This window comes from Lissotriton helveticus, chromosome 7, assembly GCF_964261635.1.
Source record: "Lissotriton helveticus chromosome 7, aLisHel1.1, whole genome shotgun sequence".
Lineage (NCBI taxonomy): Eukaryota > Metazoa > Chordata > Amphibia > Caudata > Salamandridae > Lissotriton > Lissotriton helveticus.
This window is the reverse complement of record NC_136068.1, coordinates 187,911,662-187,930,410: the sequence shown is the minus strand read 5'-3', so window position 1 is coordinate 187,930,410 and position 18,749 is coordinate 187,911,662. Positions and strand designations below refer to the sequence as shown.

Genomic DNA, 18,749 nt, shown 5'->3' with positions numbered 1-18,749 from the left:
TAATGTGGCTTAATGCCGCCTTGTAAATAAGGTGAAGCCTGTATCGCCACAGGGACGTCAAAAAAGTGACGTCCCTGTGGCGATAGCGGTGTGTAAATAGGCTTTTTCCCTCTAAAGAGCCAGCACTTCTTGTGGCAGTTTTTTGTACCTTGGGTTGTCATGGCTTTTTTACAGGCCCAAAGAGAACACTTTCCACATCTTTCTACCTCCAAGAGATGTTTTTGAGTTGTCTGTCCCTGGGAGCTGAATCACAAAGTGACCCGACCATTTCTGACAGAAGACAATTATCCAAAATGCTAGCTCATTAAATAGCAACAAATCAGGCTTTACTTTTAGATTGGGACCCAGCAGGGTGATAAAACCAATCAAATGGCTTAATGGAAACTGTAATCCTGCCTGAAACTAAACGTATATCGGGTAACTTGGCCCAGTGTTTTAAGAAAATGATGACTTCATCTTGATGACCTGAGACACATGTGTGCTGTCACTCTGAAGAATGCTGAACAGACATGCTGTCTAAGTGAGGAAGAAGGAACATGCCCAGTAGCCGAAGAGAACTGTTATGCCATGGCAAGAAACAACACGTAAGCCTATTTATTTATTTATTTATAACGTTTTCTATAGCGTGAACATGATCCCGAAGGATATCAGAGCGCTTTACAAAAGAATGTAAGGTGGGACATAAATCCAATATTGACATCAAGTAAGAATACACAAAAGGAATAATCACATAATACCCAGACAATCAAATCAATCACATAATACCCAGACAATCAAATCAAGGAGAATAATACAATAAAAAGGAATATAGCGGGCTAGGAGGAGGGGCACACAATGCGATAAATAGTATCTAGGACGTTTTTTGGTCTCCGTTGCCATAGCTAACGTATTTATTCATATCGGAGGGTGAGAAGTAACCGTGTCTCGTGTGCTTTCTCATCTATATACCTTCATGAAAAAGCCACTAAAATGCATTTACCAAAGCCTCTGCCTGTTGCTTTTCCAAGCTAGACATTGACCTCATTATTGTCTGTAAGGGTCTCTATTTAAATAACTGAGATTTTATTGATCCCCTTGTGGAGACTCCCAGTCTTTAATTTTGTTTTACTTGGGAGCCTTATCATACTTCTTCAGTAGATCCTCAAGAATGTATGTATTCATCTGTAAAATTATCTTTCAACTACAACCAGTGGTTCTTGAGGTAGAGCACTCTTTTACGTGTGGGCCTACATTGCACTGCAATGTTTTGATTGTAATTGGGAAATTGAGAAAGATGAGCCATGTAAATTCAGGATCATGCAGCATCAGAAAAACATCCAATCAGAACCAGCAAGTGTCAAAACACTGTCTCTTAAAAGTGTCAGAGTTGCCCCAACTTGATTGTGAGCTAAAGGAGGCTTCAATGCATGCGGCATTCTGGTGCCACATTTCTGGCCGGAAGACAGTGTGAGCAATTCCCAGTTCGCCTACTATTTGTGGCTTTTCCAATTGGACTCCTCCTAGTTCTCTACAACAGGAGCCTAAAACTCAAGAACAAATTAGAAATAGAGGGATGCCAAGATGGCGATGCTAAAGTGAGGTTGTTCCTCATTATATTGTTTATACTTCTATTGACTAAACCTAGAAACATCAACACAGAAGTAAGTATATTACTGTAATGTTTTGTGATGCCAGCAAAGCTGCACACCACAAACAGAGACAGAAGCATATTATATGGCTTGGATGCTAATTTGGAATACTGTTACTCCGTACGCAGCATCTAAAACACCAGGGTCTGCCTCCACTTTGCATTTTGTGGTTTCCCGCTTTAGAATATCGAGTGCTGGTTGGCGTGTTCCCACAGTGGGACTATCACTGTAGAAGAGCTCCAGCTCAAAGTAAGGAAATTACAATCTTCGGGTGAGCTTAAGATACTAATTTAATCAATTTGTTCTCAATTGGTTCCTTTTGGAGTACTCAGTTTACTGCCCAAGGAAGCCATTTTGAATCAGTCTGCTTTCAATTTCTGAAGACCTGGGTCTTTGTGACCCAAAGATGAGGTCATCCAGGCCCCTAAGCTTTTTTTTACTGGACAACTGCACAGCGAAGGATCCTCAACCAGTCAACAGTGTCATTCCAAGGATTGTTTTTCCGGCCATGGGGCTCTTTATCAGCAGCCAATCATTTAAAAGGTTTGTGTCCTTTAAGGAAAAGTAGGCCATAGGTTTTTACTTAATTTGTGCTGTGATTGCAGGATGTGCAAAAAGAACAGTTGATGGACAGAATGCAGAACAATGTCATGCATTTACCCAGTACAGAGATCTCAGCCTAATCCATTGTCGTTTGCTCCCCATGGCATTCCAGTTTAGACCCGGCCATATGCAAATCAGTCTTGACCCTGTTCTGCATGGTAACAGTCCTGCCCGAACTGCTAGGCCAGGTCCTCCATGGACTGGAAACAAGCATCCTAGGACCGGTTTCGGGGTATCACCCCTCATCAGCCAGGCTAGCTTGATTCCAGTGGCATGGAGAGCACGGGGCCCCTGTCTGGGCATACCTGTCCCACTTGGGGTGACAAATGCAAAAAATTGATTGACAGAATGCTGAACAATGTCATGCATTCACCCTAGTACAGAGATCTGGGACTAAATCCATTGTTGCAGGATACAGGCACCGGCACTCGTTTTAAGGACCGGAACTTATGTTTCATCATGAGACTTTCACCCAGATCATGAGAGAGAAAGGCAGAAAAAGGAAAAAGGATAGGAAATGGTGACAGAGGGAGGCAGGGGGTTGAAGAAAAAAACCTGTAAGAGAGAGATAAAGACTAGGAAGTGGAGTGTCTTGGAAGAAAGGAGCATGAGGTAGCTGGGCAGCATTGAGTAGAACAAAAGGTGCGCTTCCAAGAAAAAGTTTGTGACCCTTCCCTATTTTTTATTTTTTTTACAAACTAAATACTGCAATACATGCAGCCACTGAACTCATTGACTTTCTTTCTGTAGCCGAGCTACAACTATAGGAAACTGACCACATTCGAAAATCCCCAAATAAGTACACGATCCCCACATACTTTTGCCAAGGCCTGCCAGTCTTTTTAGGCTAACAAATAATTTGGTAGTATTTATTTTTAAAAGAGGTACGAACAGTTGCAGGACTTTGACTCGGCGTATTTTAAGTCATGTGTGGAACTTTTTAGAGTTAGTAAAATGTGACATAGTTTGAGAACTTCTTATTTAAATGCAGCAAAATCTGATTTTAAAAAAAACAGCAAAAAAATGTGTTGGGCAAAACCCTAACCATACCTTTTTCCTCGGAATAAAAGCAAAATAGTTTTTAAATTTATTTTACATAAATAAAAATCGCAAATCCTCTATTTGAAGTAGATGTTCTGTTTTCCCCAAAACAGCGCTCTGTTGCAGACACTTGAATGACATTGTACTGGCAAAAGAAATAAAAAACCTTTGTTGCTCTGCACAAAGAAAAACCTTTCGCATTCGTCCTGTTCTACTACAAGAATATAAACTTCGACCACCTTTCATTTTCATATCACATTTTATGTAAAAAGTATTCTTGGACAGTGTAGTGTCTTATATTTTGATCAGAACCGCTGTACTTTATTTGTTGACCTTGTCACGCTCAGTGCTTCTTTGTCCAGCATTTCCTTCTGTTGAATCTATCTAATACAGCTCAAGATTTGATGTGAAAGTGGGAGGTTTACATTATATTGCTTTACTCATTGAGTGTGGATGGTTTCAGGAGGGGGTGGAGGTATTATAGTGCTTTCATTTAAGGGTGGGAGAGATTTGAAAAGGGAGTATTTTACATTATATTATTTTCCTAGGAGTGTGGGGAAGATTAGAGGTGGGGAGTGGCAGACACATTGCTGTCCTCTTGGGGTGGAGAAGCTTTGAGGTGAGGGTGGTGTCTGACATTATATTGCTTTCCTCCCAGGGTGCAGAAGATTATAAGTGGAGAAAGGTGTCTGACATACTGATTTCTGCTTAGAATGTGGCAGGTTTGTGGTAGGGGTGGGCAACAATGGGGCATATTCACAAAGTAATGATGCCACGCTGCAAGCAATTTAACAACGACGTGTTGCGTCATTTAAAAAACACAGGGGTTTGTCATATTCACAAGAATACAGCGCCCCCCTGTGTTTACCCTTGAGCCAGTGCTAAAATAAGCTGCCTAGCTCCAACACAAAGGGTAACTGGGCCTACTAGGGATTTTATTTATGATGTTCAGTGAAGCTAATTATGCAAAACTACTTTGTGGTTAATTCCCGAATGGTAACTAACGTTTGATAAATCAGAAACATCAATTTGCTCATTTATATCTTACTTAATATATCATAAACAATTTAAAACACAGGTGTAGGTTTCTACATTTATTATCCATTTAATGGAGGTAAACAAAAAAGGGGATACAAATTGTGATAACAAAAACACGACAGAGGCAAATAAACCATATACAGAAATTTTTGCCGCCAAATCATTTGTGCTACCATCTATTTCAAACCTATAACAACAGGAAAAGAATCTAACAGAACAAAAAAACAATTCCTGCCAAATTAAATCAACGAAAAAAATAGATGAGCTTGTCGACGTTTCAGTCTAGATGGCATGTGTCCGTTAGACCATCTTCAGGACAGTGAAAGGAGATTTACAATTGACCCATAAAGCTGGTCAAGTATATATGTATGCGTGGGTGAATATCCAAGCTGGCCATGTGCTGAAAGTGTCTGTTAAGGCAGCAGTAATTGAAGAGGATCAGTGCCCCGTACATGTCGCTCGAACAGAGTGTCAGCACAAGCAAATCCTGAGAGATTGCTTTTATTGAATGGTCAGATTGGATATTCCCCCAAGCATACTGAACAAGTTACTGTTCCGGTGTCAGCAACCTGGAACTTTTATACATAATAGTGAAGTATCTGGTTCTTGATATATGCTTGACCAGCTTTATGGGTCAATTGTAAATCTCCTTTCACCATCCTGAAGATGCAGAATACAGCACACATTGGAAGAGCAAAAACTAAGAGAAATAAAAGTATTTCTCCTCGTTGGGCGACTGTAACGTCTGATGATTTTCAGTGTGTCCGTTTTTGGCACTGCCTCAGATTAACACATCTTTGTATATCTGGGGCAGTGTAAAAAAGCAGTGGGTGTTGCGGTGGAACACTCACAGCAACACCCATTGCACGCCCCTTTCACGCAGATACCTCCATGAAAGGGTAAAATATTTACAAAGAGGTGTTAAGCAATGCAAAGTGGCTTAATGCCACTTTGTAAATATGGAGCTGGGCATTGAGCCACCTAAGCATCGTAAAACGTGATGCTGCGGTGGCGCTACCCCCTTGTAAAAATGCCCCAATATATTGCTTCTTACATAGGATGGGGAAGTTTTGAGGTGATGGTAGCTGACTTTATGTTGCTTTCCTCCTAGGGTGGGGATGATTTGAGCGTGGGTGGGTGTCTGAAATATTGCTTTCTCTCAAGATGAGAAAGATTTGAGATGGGGGTGACTAACAATATGTTGCTTTTATCTCTGAGTGGGGAAGATTTGAGGTGGGGGGTGGTAGATTGTTTTCCTTTTAGTTTGAAGGAAGTTTTCAACGGAGGGGTTTTGTGTTGCTTTTATACTTCTCTGTTTATAAGGAAGGTTAAAAACACTGGGGGATACAGATACCCTCACCACTATATTCAGCAAGCCTGTGGGGCTCACTTATCAAGCGTAGATTAAACCTCCTGAGTGGTCTTATTGTAGTGCGCAACGGCCCCCCGATGTTACTTTATTTATTTATTTATTTATTTATTTTTGCGATTTATTGAGCGCACAACTACCCTAAGGTGTCTCGGCGCTATTGAGGAGAAATCCGTGCTGAGAGAGAGGTAGCCTAAGCTTGATCAAAAAGCCAGGTCTTTAGATGCTTACGAAATGTCAACAGTGAAGGGCTCTTTTGTATGTGGAAAGGAAGTGTGTTCCACAGTCTAGAGACGGCGACAGTGAAGCGTCTGTCTCCCCAGTTTACCTTTTTCGTACGGGGGACTGACAGTAGATGAGCTGAAGTGGAACGTAGAGTTCTAGTTGGCATGTATGTGCATAAGGCTTTTTTCAGATATTGCGGCCCTATATTATTATTATATACTTTAGATCCTGCTTGTAGGTTTGGGGCACTTGTCATCTTGGGGTGCACTACCACGATGAAGTGTGTCTTTCATTTGAGGTGCACTGTTAATATGAAAGTTTATTATCTGTTTGGGGTCTTATATAGCCATGCTCCGAGTTTAGACTCTCGGGTTCCCACTTGCATTGCCAGTATGTCAAAAAGAGTTATACTCATGCCATTATGGTCTTAAAAGTGTGCGGCGCACTTCTGGGAGTAGTATTTTGTTTAGTTAGGTTAGCTGCTCTTGGGGTGCACTTTGGTATGGATCATTCCATAGATGTTGAACAGCATTGATGGTGGGTGTGGAAATTCTTCAATTACAATCCCTTGTTAGAAAGGGGCACATGTATTAAAGCACACTAACAGAATAAAGTGTTATTTTCAGGATGTTATTCACTGTCATTATGGTATGCCTATACAGTTTTGGGATTTCTACTAAGAAGTTGGTGTCTTAGTACAGATACATAAGGACCATAAGCTGACCATTTCCTCCATTGCATTTCAGATGACGAGCTGAAAGTGTCGCGAACAACGCTCAGGATTCGCATCCTAGATGTAAACGACAATCCACCAGAGTTAGCCACACCCTACGAGGCTTCTGTGTGTGAAGACGCCGTCCCTGGGCAGGTAAGAAAGAAGGCTTAGCAGGCCGCAACATGTCAGTGCAAGCTTATGGGCTAGTACAGTTTTGCATGCCTACCAGAGGACATTACACAGGAAATCAGCCAGGAATCCCTCCGGAAGCAAGAGCTAGAAGGTCTGGTAAGCGTCTCCTACACAATACGTTTTAGACAAGTACTTGGACAATCATCTCTCAGGAATAAAAATGAGACACAAGCTAGACCAACTATACAAAACAGAGCTTTAAATGACCTCTGTCTCTTAAATGAGTTGAACTCTGTCACCTGCCTTAAGCCAGTATATAACAAGATCTGTGCCTCAAGCAAACAGGACAAGATATCTGGCAAGTGTTCCTCAGAAAGTGTGAATGAAACAAAGAAGAGAGGGGGTCATATGGAAAATAAAATAGACTGACTGGTAAACATGTATGTGCCTATGAAATGTAACACATCAAAGCAAAGTATGAGAAGCAATCAAGAACAATTATTTCAACGCACTGAAACAAAACAAAGTAAATGAAAGAACAGGCGTACAAAAGTATTGATGCTACAATCACTTAGTGTATATTAAAGTCCAGACACAAAGGTGCTTGACTACGTTTTCATTGGGTACAGAGAAAGCAATAAATAGGCATCTATCCAGTGTGTTAGTTGTACACCATTTTTCACATTCCATTTGTAAGACAGATGTGCGTAAGCTCCATTCTCAATTCAGTAACATTATGGAGAGCGTGCCATAGCGCCATAGAATATGGCCAGTGATGGTTGATCTATAACAGGTAGTGGAGGATGGATCAAAATTTCTGTCTCCTAATGTACTGAACACAGAGATGATCCTCAGGGCTGATTTTATGTGCTGATTTTTGAGGACCCCTATTAAGGTTCTAAGTAGAATAAAATAGAGAATTATAAAAACACCTGAAAATATACATACCTGAGGGTGTGGGTGTTGTCACTGCTACTGCGAAAACACGTGTTACACTGCACACAAAATGGATGGTGAAAAAAATGTGTAAACAACTAGTGCTATTCATAAAAAAGGGTTTGGACAAAAAACTGTTAAAAAAACCCACCATCCTCCTGGAGGAAAAACGGACTGGGAATATTCCATAATAGAGGTGAGTGAAACTCAGTCTACAAAATGGTGCAAGACCTAAATACTATAAGCCTGAAATCCAAATAACCTCTACTCACTAATGTGATTAGTAAAATAACCTGTAGAAAGGTCCTGAATTTACTTGGAGGGGCCAGGCAATGGCTGAAGTAAAGTTAAATGACCATTAGGATCTGTTAGTCCACAATCAACCAACTTAATTCTGTGCCTCTGTGTTTGAGTTGCAGCGTTTCAATGGAGGTGGCTGCATGAAAGAGTGTTAGAGGTGACGGTTGGGACAAGAGTTTGGCCTAATTTTTTAGATACTGATTGGACTGATCTTAATGATCTGAGTGGTAACTGATTTTGGGAGCCGCTTGTTATACACCGGCAGCTGTGGCTCCTTCGGAATGGTCGGAGGAGCGTGGCACACTGGCTCAGAGCCAGCAGCTGAAAAATAACTCTTTCTCTTACTATCTGAGCCAGTGTATGCAGGGAGGGACTTGTAAGTGCGCATGTCATTTTGGCCGGCCAGAATGACATGCACACGTTGCTTTCTACAACCCAGCTGTATTATACAGCTGGGTTGAAGAAAAAGCACAGACTCACTGTGCCTGCACGAGTGTCTTTTCATCCCGCTCTGGCCAAATCCCACACTGCTCTCATGCTTGGGAGCAGTGAGGGAATTGGATGGAGAGTCCGTGATGCTACCCCTGGGACTGCTGGGAGCAACATAGCAGAGAAGCAGCAAGAAGTAATGTGAGCGTCATCATGAGGTTAACTTTGGTTTCTATTTATTAATCCTCTGCGCGCTCATCCTTCCCCCTCATGCCCTCTCCATCCACCCCCACACTTTTAAATGATATCGACCCGCCACTTGAGACCGGTAGATGAGCTTGAGCTACCAATTCTTAACTCCTCCCACGCTCATGAAGAGCTGAGCTCGTCACGGCCGTTAGAACGCTCGCATGCAGGACTAATTCCCCCGCTGTGCTGAATGTTCTATGAAAACGGGTGCGGCCTGAGCTGAGCTCGTCATGAGCACCGGGGCGCTGTGCGCGCCCCGCCCCCCAGCACAGCGGGGGAATCAGCCCCGCACCGAAGGGGTTAAAGGGTAGTGACGGCCAATACTTAGAGAACTTTAGATGAGCTTTCCACTTTGAAATGCAAGAAATTGGGATCTCAATGTGCAGGAATTATTTTAAGCATAGTTCAAAACTTCAAACATAAGCAAGGCTATCGTTGTGCTTAGGAGTTATAATTCCAAGAGCTGGATGGCCCTCCGAGGCGGGCTCTGGTCTGAGAAGTTCAAAGATGCTTGAAATCCTGGACTTTCTTTTGATAGTATTTTTGCACAAACCCCACTGTTTGTCATTTCCATAACTTGTATTTTGTTACCTGTGAGAGCTGAAGATGATGAATTATTCTTAAAGGAGTCCGGTCACCAATCTGCAGTCATTATAGTTAAAAATTCATGTTTCGATGAAAGCACTTCTCTCTAAATGTGCTTTGCAAAATATCTGGAAGCTAAACCTGAAGTCAATCCAAAAATCCGCAGCTTTTACTCTTTGTGGATTTCAGAGCTTTGATTGTTCCTTTTCAACTCAGGGGCACCATAATTGGCTTTTAGCGAGAACGCGTATCCACTTTAAGGTACTCTGCATTGTGCAACTGACTCTTTAAATCCTGATTGATAAATCGAATGCCTATTTTTGTGCAAGCGGAGCTGGTATACTATATTTCATCTCACTAACTGTGCTCATTTGTACCTGGCCTTATGACCATACCTTGTTTAAAGGGGGCTTGTTCTGGTGGCAACCCAATTTGATTTCTCGTTCCCATTCTGTGGAATAGTCTTCCTTTCGTCCTCGATAGCAAAGCATGACAATTTCAGATACACTTGAAGATCTGGAAGTTTAAGACATTAACTCTCCTTTATCATTTGCCTTCTAGTGTTTTTCACCAGGTAACCATTTATGGTCAGAGAACTTTCTATTAAATTATCATAGCTATCTTAGCTTAGCAGATATAACTAATACTGTGCATGTATATGAAAGAAACTCAGTGCTGTGTGGTATGGTAGCATAAGATGAGGTTAGACCTCTCTTCTTAGAGAGAGAACGAGTTGTCTTGCAGAGACAAAAATCTTGGTATCCATTCTTGGAGTTGTCAATGAAAGGAGCAGGGGCTGTCTCTGACTTTGGTGTGGAAGAGGCAGAAACAGCTACTAGAAGGTCAGAAGGAAGGAGACCAGGAAGGCCATAACCTAATACTTTCCTTTCAAGAACCTTCACAGTCCAATTCCAATCCCATTAACCAGAATTGTCAATGAATAGGAAAGAGAGGTGTTGATAAGTCTTGTCAATGTCCATTGAGCTGTCCTTATTTTTTAAGAAAAAGAGGGCTGTTGTAAAAGGACTTGTGCACTCAGAGTTCTAAAATCAGCATACTGAGGGCCACAGAGCTAGGATAGTACAGGAGAAGCAGAGGTCATATTATTCTTACTTTCAGATTTGTTAAGAAACTTTCAGCAGAATACATAAGTTTCTGGGAACAAGAAAGCAGACATTTAGAAAATTCAAGATAGACACCAATGCGATACTCAACAATGGACAAGACCATTGGTGAGGAGAGCACAACTTGTTTGGAGATATGGAATAGGCTCTTAGAGACTATAACATTAAAAGTGAAGAGCTGGGGCTCATTGGAGAGCTCCCTATCAAGTAGGGCTCCCAGATTCCTCAGACGAGGAGACAAAAAGAGGCATTGTTTGAAATTAGAAGGCCAGTCATTTGGGTCGGATGGGTGTCTACTACAAGAATCTTATTCTTAGATAGTTTTAGCTTTAGGTATTTAAATTGTATCCATCAGTCTATCACTCAGATGCCTTCTGTTAAATTATGCAGCTTCCTGACTAGTGCTGAAGACTATTTAATCCAGAATTGAGTACTATCAGGATATTATAGAGTGCTAAATGAAAATGTATGTAATCAGGGCTATTAGAGACAACAGGCAGATATCAAAAACATGCTATTGTAGGCTCATGGGGACCCACACCTCAGTCAATCACACCCAGATGTAAATGAGAGGTAACTAGAGCACAAAAAGTACTTGCAGAGAAGATCGATTCCTTGGCAAAGCAGTGCCAGCAATCCTGCATGCCTGTCAGCTTGCTGAGCAGTCTTAAACTGAGCCAATGGTTGTAGGTGGGGCCCATTGGCCCTCTTATTTGGGGACCAGCACTTATTTATCCTCAACTAACATTGATCCCGAGTAAGAGGGAGAAAAACACAAAAGAAGGAAAGAATGAATAAGAGAATTATAAAAAATCTGTGACAAAGAGAGAAAGTAAGGATGAAAAATAACCTGCAAGAGTTTAAATAAAGAGGCAGGGAGTGGCTGGTGGTGGATTAAAGGGCCATGAGGTCGAATCAAGACTACTCAGCCTTGAATTCAGTACCCCAACTTTCAATAGCATCAGCCTCTTACCATACCCCCCCCCCCACACCTTTTATTCTGTTACAAATTTAGCAATGCTGATGAGCATAATGGTGTGGTCAAAAAGTCAAAGGCTGCAACTGAAGTGAAAAGGTGAATGTGGTGGTACAGTCTGGGTCCACCTCTTGCCTCGGGTCAGTTAGGTTCATTTTGAGTTGGCGCCTTCCCTCTATCAGACCTAATCTCAGCCTCGACAGAAGAGTATGCCATTATCATCCACTTCCTATTGATCAACAATGAATTAAGCTATTTCTTAAAGAGAGACAAGTACATTAACCCATTTCTAGGGCGTGGGAGCAGTGTGCGTGAAATAATTTCTTAGAAGGGGGTTATTGGGCTTGGCTAGCATTTCTTTTAGAGTGCAGAAACATTGTCTGCTGTTTCTGTAAGAGAAGTTGTTTAGTTTTTGATTTTGTTTCTTACCCAGGGATAGTTATGTTATTATTTATTGTTAAAGCACACCTTACTGCAAAGCCTCTTGTCACTGCAGAAGGCTAAAATAAACATTTCCAGCTTTCTTTGCCACTTGGATTTGTAGAAGGAAGAGAAGATTAATATAAATGCCTTTGTTACATACCAATTTAGCAGTGGTAGGGCATTGGCTTCAAACTATGAGACAGATGCTATAAACCAAAGAGGTGAATTGTGTGGCTATCCATAAGTCTTCTGTTTGAAGGGGTATATGGGGCATGTTCCAGGACATTATAGGATATCCACCACCTATTCTTTGGTTTCGATTAGATTTCAAAATATCTATCGCTTTCCTTAGTTTTTGTTGCAGGTTTGAAACCAGTCAGGTGTTATCAGCATACATTTGAGATGTGGACCCCCACCTGTTGGAAAAAGATGGATGAGTGGCCACATGCCAATGCTAAATAAAAGGGTTATATGTTATAGAGCTGTGTGAATTTGCCTATTTTTTCTCATGGAATTTTACAAAATCCCATGAAAATGTCGAGATAATATGCAAAATTGCATTTTCATTGCATAATGTGGCTTGCGAGTGTCTCACGTGTAATTTGTTTAAATAAATGTGCAGGTCGCTAAAAAGACTCTTGAGATATCAACAGGAGACTGGTTGAAGCAAACACTGTCTCTAGATGAAGGATTTCCTCAATCAATCACTACATTTATAAAGCGCGCTACATACCCGTGAGGGTCTCAAGGCGCTGGGGGAAGGGGGGCCCGCTACTGGTTGAAGAGCCAGGTCTTGAGGAGTTTTCTGAAGGCCAGCAGGTCCCGAGTCTGTCGTAGGCTGGTGGGGAGAGTGTCCCAGGTCTTGGCGGCGAGGTAGGAGAAGGATCTGCCTGCATTAGCCTCCTAATTGTATTTTGAAAGATTTTGTTACGTGAGGTGCATGTTAGCTTGAAAACAAAATGCAGTATTTAGAGAAATGTTACAAACTTTGCATAGTTTGTCAAAATAATTCAATTTTGTCCTGGCCTAGATAGAATTGATCCAGGTAGGACACCATAGTTTAGTTTCTAATGATGAGTATTGAAAGGTGAATGACTGACTGACTGGGTTAAAGCCTTACAATCTGCTACACTAAGCTTCGAGCTCAAGGTGGTATGGTCAATGGTGGCGGATTAACTCCCCCACACCACCACTCACTTCCTCTCAGGGCAATCAACTATAATAGGTAAGATATCCAATTCAGTGTTTGTTCCATGTCTAAAACCTGCTTCTAAAGGGTTGTGTCCATTGGCAAGTTCCTGGATGTGTACAAAAAAAATTTTCTCTATGAGTTTTGAAAAAAAGGAGAAAAATGAACTGAAAATTATTAAGATCATTCTGATCAAATGCTAGTTACTATTTACTGAGGTGTTACCTTGTCCCGTTTCACTTCCTCGTTCATTCTCGTTTACCAGATCATCAATTATGTAGGCTACCAGGAATATATGACGTTACAATGCAAACAATTACAATGCGTGCTTTTACAACGCAGTCTATACATCGCAACTACCATTACATTGCATGATTTTACAAGGCATGCCATTTCAACGCATTTTTCAAAAGTACCATTACAACGCATACCATTGCATCGCATACCATTACAATGCATAATACTTTTAGGGCAACAGTAGGGTAAGTGTTAGATAGTGTATGGGTAAAAATGACTAAGCATTGGATAGTGTAGGGGTAAAAATTACTATTCCCACTCCAGTGAGTGCAACGGTAGGGAAAGTGTTGGATAGTGTAGGGATAAAAAGTACTATTCCCATGTACCCCAAAACCCATACTCACTCTATTACTAAAAAAATCTCCTTTACTTACCTTATAATGCATTGTAATGGCATGCGTTTTAGTGACATGTGTCGTAATGGCATGCAATGTAAAGGCAGTTGCTTTGTAACAGTTGTGTTGTAAAGGTAGGTTGTTGTAATCACTGCGTTGTAATAGATGTTTCCCGCTATGAGCTGCTTTAAAAACCTATTGGGCGTGGATACAAAGGGCAGCCAATTCTTAGAGAACAGTTTTTGAGCCTGTATACTTTTTGAGCTTGAATAGTTGTATCTGGGTAAGTAGAATCGAAAAAGTAGGGCCCGATTTATATGTTGACAGAGAGGCAATCCCATTGCAATGGTGATGGAGTTCCCTCCCTGCTAGCATACCTGATGAGGTGCGAAACCCCAAAACCGGTCCTAGGATGCTTGTTTCCAGTCCTGGAAGGACCTGGCCTGACAGTTCAGGCTAGACTGTTCCTATTGGGTGCAGGGTCAAGACTGATTTGCATATGGCTGGGTTCAAACTGGAATGGTATGGTGAGCAAAACAACGATGGATTTAGGCCCAGATCTCTGTACTGCGGTGAATGTATGACATTGTTCTGCATTCTGTCCATCTATTGTACTTTTTGCATTTGTCACCCCGAGTGGGATGGGTATGCCCAGACTTGGATTCCATGCTCTCCAAGCCACTGGAGTCAAGCTATCCTGGCTGATGAGGTGTGAAACACCGAGCCGGTCCTAGGGCATATGTGACGTTACAACGCCACATATTTAATTGCAGCAGGTAACAACTCGGACGTTACATCGTCCATGTTGTTACCACGCATGACATTACAACGCAAGTTGTTTTTACGACTTGCACTAGATGGCGCGCTGGATTTAGGTATAGTATAAATTACTATTCCTACTCCAGTTAGCGCAACAGCAGGGAATGTGTTGGACTTAAAATCCAACACATACACTGGTGTTGCATGCCATCTAGTGCAAGTCGTAGAAACGACTTGCATTGTAATGCCATGTGTGGTAACAACGCGGACGATGTAACGTCTGCAATGTTACCAACGCACGTGGTACTCACGGCATTGTAAACGCTGTCTCCCGGTCCTAGGATGCTTGTTTCCAGCCCAGGGAGGACCCGCCCTGGTATTTTGAGCTGGACTGTTCCCATTGGGTGCAGAGTCAAGACTGATTTGCATATGGCTGGGTACAAACTGGAATGGCGTGGCAAGCAAAAAAACGATGGATTTAGGCCCAGATTTCTGTACTGGGGTGAATGTATGACATTGCTCTGCATTCTGTCCATTACTTGTTCTTTTTGTTTATTTGCAGTTCCCTCCCTGCTAACACAGTGGTCCACCTGCCCAATTTTGATGCAGGCGAACCTCGTGTTTGGCCACGGCAGTGATTTCTTCGCCACTGCCGTGATCAAACTCCTCCACAGCCCTATGGAGAAAGGGCTGTCAGAAAATTGGCTATATGGCCAACAAACTTATAGCCATTTTTTTACTGTTCATCACCGTCAGGCAAATCCTGGTGGTGATGGACAATAAATTATAAATAATGCCACCCTTGCCATGTGATGTGACTCCAGTGGCTAGGGGGCATTGTCTTATATATATATATATATATATACGAACGATAATTACCTGCCTGTGGCGTCTCTCCTTGGGGCTACTTTTGGTGTGAAATATATATATATATATATATATATTTTTTTTTTTAATTGTCTCACATTTTATATTAAAACAAAGAAACCTGTTTGGTGCAAGGCTACATCATGCTGACACAGCCCTGCACCAAACAGCGAATTGATAGGAACCGCAATGACAGCGGTTGCTGCCAATGCTTTATAAATGACAACTAGCTTGTCGGTCATTCATAAATCTGATGGGCAGTAATTTACTCTGTTGCCCTGTTGGAGAAACAGGCCAAGGACAAACTGAGAGTGACCTCAGGTGGCTTTCCCCAGACATGGTGTTTAAATCTGTTCCTATCCTGAGTGAGAATACCTGTGGATCCACTTTTGTCTTTATCAAAGCAATGCAGCAATATAGTATAAAGTCTTTAATCCCTAAGGCAAAAATGTGCATTGATCCTACTTTAAGAGAATCACGGACATTAGCACGGGTAACATCAATCACTCTTCATAGATTCACTTTCTTTACAGCTTCTGCACACAGCAAGAAGACTAGTTGCTGATATAAAGATATTGACCCATAACCTTTCCATAGATGGATTAGGATAACTTTAGATCAGTAATATTGCAAAGGTTCACATGTTATATCAGATTCATTATCAAAACTTGAAAACTTTAACCCCTTCCAGGCTGATGACGAGCTCAGCTCGTCATGAGCGTAACCTGCCGTGCGCTCATGACGAGCTGAGCTCGTCTTGTAACGCGGTATTTTTAAAATTACCGCGCACAGCGGGAAAAGCTGCCGCAGCGATGCGGTTAAAAAGTAATGTGCATTCCACACTCATCTGGGAGATCAATGTATCTATCCAAATACTGTACTGTATTTCAAAACCACCTTAACCTCACCCACTCATCACAAGGTAGGAAATAAAATTATGTGGTGCAAGCAAAAAGGTTACCCAGAATCATGAGACGCATAGCTTTTCAATAGCATTATTAGGCCATTTGAACTTTATCTGCATTGCTGGATATTGCTAAAAAGCGTCCCCATTTACTGGGCTTTTTACTTACGGTATTCAACTGTTGTGCTTGTGCCAAAGTGCCCATGAATGAATGGATGATGAACTTTATATGTAAATAAAAATGTAAAGAAATACAAAAATAACACTTAGCTGTGCTCATCCTTGTATGAAACACATAGCATACTGAAGCTTCAAAAATATGTACAAACACCTCACACTTCTAAAAATAAAAAAATAAAACAATGTTTTTTTAGCTAGGCCTAAACATTTTCAAAAATGCCTAATTTGACTTTTCATCTATGTCACAGAGCCTTGTTGTATCAAGCCTTAGTTGGTGATATTTCCAAATATAACATGTTTTGAACTATTTGAGTTTTTCTGAAAGTCATTCTTCAAGATATCAAATTTGTCACTGCATCAAAGGATGAAATCTAATCTTGATCGAAAGCTTACTTAAAGATAATCTGCCGCTGAGCTTGCTAACCAATCATTTAATGTAAAGGTTGTTATATTTTGTTATCATATTTATTTTGATACATATGTATTAGGTTTACCAGTTCCCTTCCAACCACAGAGTATTTGTGGGATTACACCATTTAACTAGAATATATTATTGCTTTGCCTATTTGATGTTATTTGGGTTTAGCCTCTGTTTCTCCACCTTTGTTTTAAAGAGTAATACAGAATTGTTCATAATTTTTTACACATCCTCAATGTACTGTGTCCTGTGGTAAGCAGTGGAATTTGATCCACTCTTTGCCTAGCCTTTTGATCATATTCCTTCTTGAAGCCTCAAAGTCTTATACACGCCTAATATGCACTGTCACTTTTCACACACTCCTCTGACGTGCATCCCGCATGGTGTGATATTTAGTTGAGTACTTTACAAGCAAAGCCTTCTATGGTGTTACACAAGCAAAGTGCATTATTTTACACTTAGCACAAAATAGCACATACTGATTAGTATCAGGTATAATAAACCAAGATGATGTATAAAGCACTGTTCAGTATAGTCAAGTGTACAAGAGCTGTTATTAGGTAAACACAGTATTACAGAGGTACACGTTGTGCACTTGTGATGCACGCTTAGATCATTATACCCGTCAGTACTGTGTGACACCAGCATTCCCTCACTGTAAGCTGCAATATAGAATTCTTACTGACCTCTTGCCTTTTTTACCAAATTTTAGCTAATTCAGACAATCAGTGTGGTGGACCGAGACGAGCCACAGGGCGGTCATCAATTCTATTTTACCCTATCCCCAGAGGTGTCCGGCAACCGCCACTTCACCCTCCTCGACATAAAAGGTGAGTGCCGCTATCCACGCCCGCCTTCAATCTTTTATCCCATCTCTTTAGTTAATTTACTCTTTGATCCTTCTTCATTCAGTTCTCTATTTAAAATACATTTTTCCTTTTGATGGTTCTATGTCAGCCTCATTAATTCTGTTTCTGTTATTCTCTTTAATTCTTTCTCATTTTCTCCTCCCATCCTTTTTTCTCCACCACATCCTTCTTCTTTGAGACTCTCCCACATTTTGTAGATTCCTTTCATTTATGTATGACTCTCTTATAGAATCTCTTTCTGTCTCGACTAAGGGGACCGAGGCACGTGTTGCTTGTATGGGCTTGTACTTGCAAGGCAGGTTCCTATTTAGGAAGTGGACTCGGTGTTTGTGCAGACATGGGGATCTTTTCAACTTTTTAAAAAACATTTTTCCCTAAAATATTTCTCAAGGCAACATATACAATTGTGGAATGCAATGGTCCCTAATTTGCTTAATGTTCTCTCCTAAAGTGTTACTGAATCATGTAGTGTTAATACTAGTTCTTGAGACAGAGCTTTCTAAAAACCTGAAATAGCACTTTTGGAAAAGTACATTAACCAAGATGTTGCCCTTATCCTGCCTTATATGTCAAAGTCAATTTGTTTGTATAAGGTTTATTCTCAGTTGTTACTAAAAATTCTGATGCACGAGGGAAACCATCACAGGTTGACATTTGACCAGATCATGCAGTTAAGAACGTTGGTTTAAGGTGGGATAATTAATAAGGTAATATTTACTAAAAGCTGACAATGTGGAGGGATGGTGAATAGAGGAGCTGGGACTTTTAGTTGTGTTGCTCACCATCACTGATACATTTAAATGTTTTTTAGGTTTTGTGTTTGTTGTGTTGCTCACCATCACCTATGAATTTCAATGTTTTTTAGGTTTTGTTTTGATTGTGTTGCTCACCATCACTGATGAATATCAATGTTTTTTAGGTTTTGTTTTGATTGTGTTGCTCACCATCACTGATGAATTTTAATGTTTTTTAGGTTTTGTTTTGCTCACCATCACTGATGAATTTCAGTGTTTTTTAGATTTGGTTTTGATTGTGTTGCTCACCATCACTGATGAATGTCAATGTTTTGTAGGTTTTGTTTTCATTGTGTTGCTCACCATCACTGATGAATTTCAATGTTTTTTAGATTTAGTTTTGATTGTGTTGCTCACCATCACT

General features: G+C 40.9%; 1 protein-coding gene across 1 annotated transcript in view; it reads left to right on the top strand.

The window, feature by feature from the left end:
- CDH22 (cadherin 22) overlaps positions 1-18,749 on the top strand; it is a 1,039,820-nt gene that overhangs the window by 944,971 nt on the left and 76,100 nt on the right. The window contains exons 8-9 of the mRNA XM_078651916.1: positions 6,651-6,772; positions 17,435-17,552. Of these exons, the coding sequence (XP_078508042.1) occupies positions 6,651-6,772; positions 17,435-17,552 (240 nt within the window). The remainder of the gene's footprint in view (positions 1-6,650; positions 6,773-17,434; positions 17,553-18,749) is intronic.